Consider the following 12,244-nt stretch of genomic DNA (forward strand, 5'->3'; position numbering starts at 1 on the left):
CATGTATTTCCAATGCAAGCTTCCACTTGTACTGCACACTGGCTTTAACCATTGTTTCAAGCCAATAGTGACATCATTTGACTTGCTTTTTCTTCAAGGATTTGTGTACGAAATAAAACTTTATTTACATTCATTCACTTATGTTTTGCAAATTCTCAGAATTTAATCAACCATTTCAAGTTTGGGCTTAGTGACAGTTACTGTTGTATTGAGTTTTGGTGGCCAAGTTCTTACACATGACAGCTTTACGTATAGATTTGATGATCCTCAATTTATTTTCTTAATCATATACCTCTAGATAAGCTTCAGAGAGCTTGTGTACTGGGCAGAGAAACGTGGATTGAAACTTCTGTCTGCCTTCAGAGGTTACGATAGGAGAGAAGTGACAACCATGATGGAATTCTTTTCAACGATGATGGACTGTCTGTTGCTGAACATGAAGAGAATCTTCATACAGGTATTGGATTACTCAAGCTTTGCTGTTCAGCAGAGTGTGGGTTGGAGAGTCGTGACACCTGTGTCCCTAACCTTTTAGCACGTATGCAATATTGAACAAAGCGCCATTCACTCCTCACTGCACCATGAAAATTCAATTGATTTCCGGCCGTTGCCAGACATTTTCGGATAACTGTCGGTGTGATTATTTTCTTGTTGAGTTTATTTTGTAGGGGATAAAATTATCTTTTGATTGATTTTCACAGTTATTTTGTTTCAAGCTTTTCAGGTTGACAAAATTCGAAGACATTGTTTGCGTATGAAGTGAAGGTTTGTGCACACAAGTTTTCTCAACTGTATTGTCGTCTGACAGGAAAACAAAGCTACAAAAGTGATTGAAAATAATCACAACATACCTTTAGAAATGAAAATGAATGCCTCGATTACCAACAGATAACTTCTGTACCTAAAAACCTTTTGTAAAATCCTTTCAAATCACGGTATTCCTTGTGTAAAAACACCAGTGAGTTTGTTGCAAAACAAGTGGGAGACCGCCATTACTGTGTACATTATTATAATGAATAGGGTAGATGGCCTTAGCTTTCGATCCAATCCGGACCTTCTTCAGAGGCATAAAACAAGTACAAACAAATACATATCCATTTATAGAAAAAGAGAGGGGGAAAGGGATTAAGGAAAGGATCCAGAAAGAAGCGGGAAAATAACAGCCAATCAAAGTTTCTATTTCATAAACAATATTGGTGGCTATGAACCAATAGGAGTGAAGTGGCGAGGACAAAGGATGTTTAGAATGAAAGGAAGGGTTACTGGACCATAAAAGTGGTGAATGTATTGTTCGACAACAATGCAGGGAGACATGAAAGGGTAGGATTAGAGAGCAAGTTGCATCATGATGCAACTAACAATGGTCAATTAATAAGAATAGCAAGATCAAAGGTATGATGATTTTAAAATAGGTATGAGGGACCTGTGGAAAAAAGGGGGGGGGTTGGGGTTACTTACATCAGATAGTTACAGTGATGAATTTATAAAAACAACTTTAAACTAGGTTAATTTAAACTTTATGTACAGAATATATACAACATATAAGTTCTTAGGCAGAAGTGAAGTGGAGGGTAATGAGAAGTTATTTAACACCAGTGTTTATGTTAAGTCCAAAGGGTTTGACTGTCAGGGTTTGACTGTGTACATTATTATAATAATAATTCGCACTTCTCCAGAAAACCAATCAAGGCGCCTACACAAAAAGAAAACATTATACAATAGAAAATGAAGAATAAACATAATGAACTGAAATTAAACCCAATGAAAGTGTAAGTGAACGAGTGTGTTTTTAGTTTGTTGAAGTTGTTGAGTGATGTTGTTTTGCGAAGCGAGACAATGAGCTTATTCCATAGGGCAGGAGCAGCTTTGGCGAAAGCCTGTACTGTTTTACATGGACATAGATTAGCCGTTGTACCCAGTCAACCTTTTCTTCCAAATATCATGCCTGCATAAGACATTCTCTAGCAGTTTCTTTGTGATTTGATTTGTGTACAGGACAATGATCTGTACCGTACAGTAGGAATTGATTGTGTCTACCTAGATGCTATGGACTTTAAGATGGAACATGCTGATCAACAGTTTCTTATTCAGGTTAGTATCTCAGTTTAAAGATACTGGACACCTTTGGTAATATTGTCAAAGCCCAGTCTTCTCATTTAGTGTATCTCGACATATGCACAAAACAACAAACCTGTGAAAATTGGAACTCAATTGGTCATCTAAGTTGCAAGATAATGGAAGAAAAAAACACCCTTGTCACTCGAAGTGCAAAGTTGTGTGCTTTCAGATGCTTGATTTAGGGACCTCAAAATTAAGTTCTGAGGTTTCGAAACCAAATTCAAATATTTTAGTGGAAAATAACTTCTTTCATGAAAACTATGTTACGAGAGGGAGCCGTTTCCACAGTGTGTTGTACAATCAACAGCTCTCCATTGCTTGTTACCAAGTAAGTTTTTATGATAACAATTATTTTGAGAAATCAGCAATATTGTCCAGTGCTATTAAGTGTTCCCCAAATTAGCAATTTCATGGTTCTGCTTACCGAATCAAATAATCATAAATGTAGCTAATGGAAGCATTTTGCTTATGTGCATGCATACTCATATGTTACTAGGCATCCTTTGTTTAAAAAGCTAATTTGGCGCTAATTTGGCGCTAATTTGGCACTTGTACAGTAACTGGAGAATGGTAATTGTAGATATAAAGTGAACAAGCCGAAGGCCAGGGCATTGTAGTCATGAATCTACACTTAAAGGCAGTTGACACTATTGGTTCTTGTCAAAGACAAGTCTTCTCTCTTGGTGTATCTCAACATATGCATAAAATAACAAACCTGTGAAAATTTGAGCTCAATTGGTTGGCAAAGTTACGAGATAATAATGAAATAAAAACTACACCCTTGTCACACAAAGTTGTATGCTTTGATGCTTGATTTCGAGACCTCAAATTTTAAATCTGAGGTCTCGAAATCAAATTCGTGGAAAATTACTTCTTTCTGGAAAACTGAGCACTTCAGAGGGAGCTGTTTCTCACAATGTTTTATTCCATCAACCTCTCCCCATTATTCGTTACCAAAAGGTTTTTTCTTAATAATTTGTTTTAGTAGTTACCAATAGTGTCTACTGCCTTTTAGAGTATATTTTCCCATTTAAAGTATTTCCCTAATTGAATATGTAACAAAATAAATGAACTGGATTTCAATGATCTACACTTTCATCAATATAGTGACGTCACAGAAATATTTCATAGCTACCAACATTTGAATATTTCAATTAGTAATTAGTAATTTCAAGGGGTTGGCATTCACACATTTTGTATGAAATTTCAATGTTATTTTTTAATCTTTGCTCCCCAAGGGAGGAGATTGTGAAAAAAAGGAAAAATACTGATTTTTGTTGTCGTTTGGGTCTTTTCGATTTTGGACAATCTGATCCCCTAATTTCTGTCCTTGGTATTGCTTTTTTCATTAATAAACATTTATACTGGTTCGTGATTTGAGGTAAGAATGTATAAAAACTTCTTTTGAAAAAAAAAGTTCGTCGGCGAAGCACATTTTGGGAAAAACTATGCAGCGGAGAGCGATGTGTTTATGAGTACAAGGTTATTATTTAGCATAGGATATAACCGGTATGAGGTTGAGAGTAGACCCCACCATGTCTTCAACCCCGAATATTTGAGTTGTGTTTCCCCACTCGCCTCAGTGCCAGAAATGTGCAGGCAGTTGTATTTATACTGAATAAGACTTGTCAAACCATTTTACGAACTTCAAAACAGTCTCTGTTAGGATTTTACCACCGCAAATTCATTAATTTTGACAAGGATACCTAGTCTGTTTACTCTTGAAAGCCATCAGAAACGATCATTATTCCAACAATTCTGACAATCGCAATGTACTAATAAGGTAAAGGACTGAGACTCGCGGCTACATTGATTTGACCGGTTTCCGAAAACACGTGTGCATGCTGTCACTGGTTTCCACACGTTTTCTTGTATGTATAATATGTGTTGCTGGTATCCTGCAACGCTCTTATACCGTTACTTTAAAAACCGAATGTCTTCAGTATTCTTCCAGAGTTGTTCCATGGTGATACAGTGTTTATAAATGGCATTTAAATGACAAAGAATCAATTACTGTGTACACAAAAAATCAAATACGCAGAGTTCAGTCGACTTTTCAAAGCTAGAGAAAGTTGAAGTTCAAAATTTTTAACAAGCAGTTTGTATTTTCATAACTCATTGCTAAATGCGTAATAATTACAAAAAAGTCGTAATAGTTGGCATAATTATACATAAATAAGTTTTGATTTTAATTTCCACAGCAAGGTAAGCTTGGCTGCATTGCCTACATCCGGGAATTCATCGAGAAGTTTAAACCGTCACAAAGGCCCAAAATGAGAGTAAACGAAAGGGCACGAGACAGCAAAAAGCTTCACCGTGTTACCTTGGAAGTCGCAAGAGCACTTAACAGTGAGTCTGATTTGGAAGGAATGTACTCCCCTTCCCCACCTCAAGTTGGTCCTCTAGGCCAACAGATTGATGATGATGTCTTTAGTGCACAACTACAGGAAGCTAACATCGCTGCTCAGAGAAAAAAAACTCTGGCCGCTGCTAATGCAGAACTAGAAGCTACTCCAACAAATGTTCGCAGCCCAAGGAGTGTTCTCTTTGAAGATGAAGTCCAAATTAATGTCGATGGAGATGGAGAGGAAACTAAGTTATAAACGATTGATACCGTCAGTAATAGTGTATGCAATTGTTCTTGTCACTGTGCAACAAAGTAACTACTTTGAATGGATTAACAGCTTGAATGCAATGTGTGTTTCCCTTCATTGTGACTGTCTCCAAGGATTAATATTGATGAGTTGTTACCTTAGAGCTAAATATATTGACTAGAGCGCTAACTTGCTCTGCGTTGTGAAGCTATCCTGGGCGCAGACATGTTTGATGTGTTGCGTGACTACGGAACGATTTTTAATTTTAAGAGAACACACATTGCCGCGATTTATTTACATTCGGTGTGTGCGCTTACGAAAGGGGACTGCCCATTCGCGTTCGTCCATGCTGTCTAAATGTTTGTGCAAATAAAAAAAATAAGGCATCTCATGAGAAATCAAATACGTTTATGTGTACACACATTCTTTTCTATAATACTAAAATAGTAACTTCAACAACTTAGTTACCGGTAGAGAGCTTTATGAAATTTGACCCAGATTAATTTAGGTAAGCATGTGCGTAATTTACAGCTAATTAAATTGAAAACGAAAAACGTAAGTTTGACTTGAGGTACTTCAAAGACCATATACGCGCCTTTTAAACATGTCGCACATGACACTTGCAGTATGTACGCTCATCAGCAGATGGTGCGTTCACATTTCCTGCTTTTTTTTGTTCGATGACACATATAAAAGAACAAACGCACTATCATGCAAGTAGCTGTACAATTGCCGTACACAATTTCAAGCTTTTGTAATGGTTTGTACATAAACATGGATGCGCTCACACGGCTTCAAAACCTGCGTGTATAACGGGGTGTTAGCGCTCTAGTCAATATATATAGCTCTATGGTTGTTGCAGGTTGGGACTCTCAGCTGGTGCTTTTAAAGTTTTTTTTTAAATAGATGAGTGAAGTAATATCAGGAACTTTGTTAGTATCAAAATGGTTGTCTTTAGATAGTTCAACTACAACACATAGTATAGAGGATATTTTTTAAGTGTATGTTTTATTGTTGTTTCCTTTGTTTATTTCATTGGTTAAATGATTTTTAACATAATTGCCAATTTAAGTGTTTTTTATTCAATGGGTAATACAAGGACTACATAATGTGACTGTGTTGGATATTTACAAGGTATGGCATTCTACAAGTATATCTAAAACCGATTTGGCAAGGCCTAAATTTCTTGTAACCAAAGTTTTTTCTTACTCAAGCTGAGAAAATGTTTTTTCCAAAACGATCAAGAACATTTGACAATTTATGGTGTGTTTAACATTACTACAGTAAGTTTGGATAATGAAATCCAAAATTGATAAAGCTCCATAATAAGCAAACAATTCCTGCTTACACATTTCATAAAATTAGACTGGGGTCTATTTCATATCCAAGCTTCAATCAATGATTCCAATTTTGTTTATTGGCAAAACGTTTAGCTTCAATTATCAACAAGACTTTCTTTCAACATTTACTTTTAAAAACACAAGATTTTTTCATTCCAGTATTATTCAAGTCAAATTGTGCAAATAGAATTTTGGAATCCACTTTTGGTGGATTCTGAAGATGAACTACACTTCAGACTTTTGGAGATTTTGAAATTGTCCATTGAAAATAGATTTTTAAAAAGTTATTATCATCTTACTCAATCTGCTTCGCACAAATTTATCGAAGATTAATGTAACATGGTTTAGTATAAATTCTATTAACTATACATATTTGTAATTATACTTCCATTCTTTGAAAGCTACATTGATTGTTCATATAAGTAGATGGTTGGTAACTATTAACTATACATATTTGTAATTATACTTCCATTCTTTGAAAGCTACATTGATTGTTCATATAAGTAGATGGTTGGTAACTATTTTAACTAGCCCTTGCGGTATTTCATATTATACTACAGTTACAGAACAGAGGAAGAATTCTAGAAAAGGGCCAACATTTAATCACCATGAAATCCTCATTTTACTGGCCTTTAGTGATAACCATCTTAGAACATGTAAAATTGTCTCAATCTTCTTTTTTAACTTATTTCCATTTCTTATTAGACTGCTCTAATTAGATTGTTCTTATTAGATTGTTAAGGCAGTCTTTTAGTAGACCACAGAACACCAGCTTCCAAAGGTGCTCAATTGTCATATTGGTATATTTTTAAAGTATTTTTTTTATAGACAGAAGTCTTCCTTTTTGTACAAGAGCTTCACAATTTTAAAACTTATAAACGTGTTACAGTATAACAATTTCTTATAAATGTGTCCTTTTTAACTAAATCTATTTTTGTATAACCTCTTCCTGACAAACTTTTAACCTTTTTGTAAATAAACATAAATAAAGTGCCTTAACAGTTTAATAGTTGATCTATGAGGATCACAAGTACTAGATTCCACTATATAGAAATACTATTATGTTTACATGTTTGATCACAAGTACTAGATTCCACTATATAGAAATACTATTATGTTTACATGTTTGATCACAAGTACTAGATTCCACTATATAGAAATACTATTATGTTTACATGTTTGATCACAAGTACTAGATTCCACTATATAGAAATACTATTATGTTTATAGAAATACTATTATGTTTACATGTTTGATCACAAGTACTAGATTACACTGTAAGCAAATATAGGTTTTCCCGGTCAATTTCAGCAAAAAAATCATTCAATTTCATTAATATGCATTCAAATTCATGCATTTTCCAATTATCCTCTTTAGGGTTTCTCTTTAGCTCTTGGTGCATTCTGATTCATTTAAGGGCATTCAAACCTACACTTTGACCATTCTTAAGTCTTTACAATTGATGCATTCAAATGAAGACTCATTGAAGCCGATTTTGCTGCTAGTTTGCATTTTCTTTTTCATTCATGTGCAACGAATTTCAACTTCTTTGCGTTCAAATTAAAGATGAGCTTTGGCTTTATGAGTAAAATGGGAATTATAGCTCCTTTACTGGCACATAAGTTGTCCTTTGTAAGAGGTGTTTCCATAAATTTTACACCATTATTTACATCATGTGATTTTTCCTTAATAGAAATCGTTGCGTTGTTACCATTCCTTAAGTTTAAAGCCATTATACACTTTTGGTTAACAGTATTGTCCAAGTCCCACACTTTGTGTATCACAACTAATATACATGTATAAAATAACAAACCTGTGAAAATTTAGGCTCAATCGGTCATTGGACTCTGGAGAAAATAATGGGAAAACCCACTCTTGTTTCCGCCCATTTCGCCGTGTCATGACATGTGTTTAAAATAAATCTGTAATTCTCGCTAACGAGAATTTATATTGCTTTAATGTTTTCTCAAAAAGTAAAGCATTCCATGGAACAATATTTCAAGAGAAGTCTTTCACCATTACCTTCTGTAAACCCTGTAAATTATTGTAAATCTGTCAACTTTTTTTCTTTTCTTTTCTGTACCGAAAGTGTATAATGGCTTTATAAAAGTCTGCACCCGATAAATTTGAAATGCAAAACTAATTATTTGCTTCAGCCTTGATATGTTTTTTGCCCTGGCTATGTGGTCTGTGTTTTCTGTTAGCGTCAGGACCATTTAAAATTCATGTTTAACAAATGTTTCAAAGGAAACAAAACATAAGGGGTTGTTATACAATTAAAAAAAAATTATACAATAAAAAAAAAAAACTAATGTTATTCTTAATTATTTTAACCAGTCTCACCCTACATGTATGTATCTACCTTATTAATAATGTAGATAACATTATTAATAATGTAGATAACATTATTAATAATGTAGATAACATTATTAATAATGTAGATAACATTATTCACTGCTCTAGACTAACCTCGGGCAGCCATCTTTTTACCCAAAACTTCTTGGGTATTTACCTTTTTGCTCATAAATTAAATTGAATGATTGACCAGGTCTTGCTGCAGGCTTTTACGAAATTGAATAATTCTTTAGACCTTGTGAAATTAAATGGTCTAATTTGACCAGTGAATGCTACACTAGTGAAATTGAACTACTCATTTCTAACTGTTAATTGCCGATTCAACGAACATTCGTTTTTCAAACTAAATATAATGTGCTAAACTAAAATTAATGGATTTTGATGAAATTGGCCGGGAAAATCTATACTATAATGTTTACAATTTGCCTGAATATTGTCATTTATGTAAGACAGACAATTGTAACAGGGTGTACTAAACCTTATCAGCATTCAAAACATTAGATCAAATAGTCTGACAGATCTTCCAGACAACTCAATCCAATACAGTAGATCAAATAGTATGACAGATCTTCCAGACAACTCAATCCAATACAGTAGATCAAATAGTCTGACAGATCTTCCAGACAACTCAATCCAATACAGTAGATCAAATAGTCTGACAGATCTTCCAGACAACTCAATCCAATACAGTAGATCAAATAGTCCGACAGATCTTCCAGACAACTCAATCCAATACAGTAGATCAAATAGTATGACAGATCTTCCAGACAACTCAATCCAATACAGTAGATCAAATAGTCTGACAGATCTTCCAGACAACTCAATCCAATACAGTAGATCAAATAGTATGACGGATCTTCCAGACAACTCAATCCAATACAGTAGTGCGATAAGGTCTGCACATACAGTTCTCTTATGTACATGTCTAACATTATAGACGAATAATGTTAATTTAATTTTTAATTGTGTACAATGTAGTTGGTTTGGTCAATTAATATAATCATGAATAAATTTGAAATTATTCTCTCAATTGCCTGTTGATAGTCTCTACTTATATTTTGGGGGTTAAATCTTAATTTTTCATTCGATGTTATCTCTTTGCATTTAATCATAATTTTGTAATAAAGTATTTTTATAAGTATTTTTAAAAAAGGGTTTACGGTTGTGTAATTAACCATGGAAACTAGTCTATTTTTGATCCCACACTAAATTATAAGAAATTTAGGGAGTTATTCGAGCATTTTATACAGCATGCTGTGGCCAACTGGCACAGACATGGCCAACTGGCAAAGACGTGGCAAAAGACACAAGCTCCCGTTTGTTGTCTTTGTTATCAGTTAATATTTGTGACATCAAACCTAGTCTTACCAACCCCTTTTTCCTTCAAAGTTATTTTTAAAAGCAACTTTGGTTTTTTTTTGACAGTACATTAACTTTCCTTTTCAATGATGGATGGTATAAAATGGAAAGATTAAACGCTACAGCTTCAAATGAGGAGCCTTTTTGGAGTTTACTCTGATAAAGTCAAACTGGACTCACAACACTGGTATCATGTCCCAGTTTCATAGAGCTGCTTAAGCACAACTAAATTATGCTCATCAGGATAAGGTTACCAGCCAAACTACCATGTCACATGAAAACTGTTACTGGTATTTTCCCCATTTCTGCTTAGCAGACAAGTAAAAAAAAAAACATTCTGCTTAAAGCCATTATACACTTTCGGTAAACAGTATTGTCCAAGTCCCACACTTCGTGTATCACAACTTATATATAAAATAACAAACCTGTGAAAATTTAGGCTCAATTGGTCATCGGAGTCGGGAGAAAACAACGGGAAAACCCACTGTTGTTTCCGCACGTTTCGCCATATCACATGTGTTTAAAATAAATCCGTAATTCTCGCTATCGAGAATTGATATTGTTTTAATGTTTTCTCAAAAAGTAAAGAATTTCATAGAATAATATTTCAAGAGAAGTCTTTCACCATTACCTTCTGTAAACCCTGTAAGTTATTTGTAAATCTGCAAACTTTTTTTGTACCGAAAGTGTATAATGGCAGTCACCTGGAAATATAATTTTTTCTTCTTCAAACATTAGAGTAAATATTTCTGAACAATAAAATAGTTTGTTCAATAATTGTTTTTAACGATTTATATGTTAAAAAAAATATATAAAGTTGTGTGGGCGTGCGTGCATGACTCTGCTACCCCTTTTGTGACGTCAATCGAGGCAGACTTTGCCTCCCTCGATCGAACATATGTACGTGCAAGTACATTCAAGTCCTAGTCGTGAGTTTGTACTTTCCAAAAAGTTTTTTTTTTGCATTTTTCCGGCAATGTCGACTCGGTGTATTACTGATGGATGCAGCAAAACAACTAAAGATGGGGTCAGTTTGCAAGTCTTTTCCAGCGCTGTGCAGCAAACACTTCGAGCTGTCATGCTTCGAGAATCTGGAATTCACTACACATTTTGACTTGAAGAAAGTTCTTTCCTAAAACATGACGCCATCCCAACAATTTGTCCAGCTAGTGTGAAGTCAAAGAAGGTACCTGAAAGACCTAACAAACCTAAAGGAACATTTGCCTAACGTGAAAAAAAATCAGATATTGTTTCAACTTTGAGGCATGTTTTTAGCTTGCGCAAAGCGCAACTATCTTGTGTTGGCACTGCATGCGATTCATCGCGCCTTGATGACGTCACAATGAAATAACATTGAAACAAATTTGTTTAAACCTTAGTTAATTGTTTATTCATATTCCACTCATCAAAACACATATTTTGGCTTCTGACTGGCACCCCCGAACAAAGATATTGACAAAATAGCTCAGTTGGTGGAGCGCTGGCACGTTAATCCGGAGGTCGTTGGTTCGAATCCCACTCTAGTCAATTCTTTGATCAACCCTCAAAATCATTTCAAAACACATATTTTAGTGACAAAAGCTTTATTTTGACAAAATACCACTTCCAGGTCTACTCCAGGTCTACTAGTCAATTTCTTGCTCTATGCAGGGTCATAGGTTGGAATCCCATCCAAGAAATCTGACCCTGACTAGGGTTTGAAGAGCTGTTCACACTTATTGTCAAACAGTTTATATTCAATAAATGTAAAATAGATGTAATAATCTGCATCGAGCTGTCGAGCTGAAGAATTTTGTTATACGATATTGTATGGATGAATGCATGGTACACTCACTGCCCCCTAGTATGTATGCTTGGTACACTTACTGCCCCCCACCCTTAGTATGTGGAATGAAATTTAAACATATTTTGCTTTATCTGTGATGCAAGTTATTAGGTCTTTTAAAATTGTAATCCTGTGTTGGGTTCACCTCTGTTAAGGGCTCATTATCTGTGAGCTAAATAGTGTTGGGATGCTTCACTCAAACAATAGAACTGCCTACTGTTATCGAATTAGTCACGATTATAAACAATAGGATTTTTCTCTCAAGGGTAATAGCCATTCACAGATTTTCAGATCATGCTTTATTCCATGTGCTGCAATTAAAACACTTCCATGATAATATACTGGGGTTTCAAATTAAAAAAAATTAAGTTTAACATCTTTCAGTTTTAAACTGAAATATATCTCTTGAGAAGTGTTACTGGTAATACATGTATATGGACTTTTGTTTAAGAGGGGGCCCTACATTACAAGTTATCACACAAGCGCGAGTGGAATACTGAAAAATATAGTGCTTCTGCGTCCCATATCCAAACAGGCAGACGCGCTATATTTTCTGTATTTCCACGAGCGCGCGTGTGATAACGTATTGATCTTAAAGCAAACTTGGCGCGTGACATAGAACACACAAGCGCAGGTAGTGATGTTAGCCGTGC

The 12,244-nt window shown here is 34.8% G+C and overlaps 1 protein-coding gene across 1 annotated transcript in view; it reads left to right on the plus strand.

Moving 5' to 3' along the window:
- The window catches only part of LOC117296507, a 33,603-nt gene extending 28,149 nt beyond the window's left edge, over window positions 1-5,454 (plus strand). The window contains exons 10-12 of the mRNA XM_033779479.1: window positions 299-457; window positions 1,996-2,091; window positions 4,320-5,454. Of these exons, the coding sequence (XP_033635370.1) occupies window positions 299-457; window positions 1,996-2,091; window positions 4,320-4,721 (657 nt within the window). The 3' untranslated portion in view covers window positions 4,722-5,454. The remainder of the gene's footprint in view (window positions 1-298; window positions 458-1,995; window positions 2,092-4,319) is intronic.
- The last annotated feature ends 6,790 nt before the right edge of the window (window positions 5,455-12,244 follow it).

The sequence above is a fragment of the Asterias rubens genome, chromosome 1, assembly GCF_902459465.1.
Source record: "Asterias rubens chromosome 1, eAstRub1.3, whole genome shotgun sequence".
NCBI classification, from domain to species: Eukaryota; Metazoa; Echinodermata; class Asteroidea; order Forcipulatida; family Asteriidae; genus Asterias; species Asterias rubens.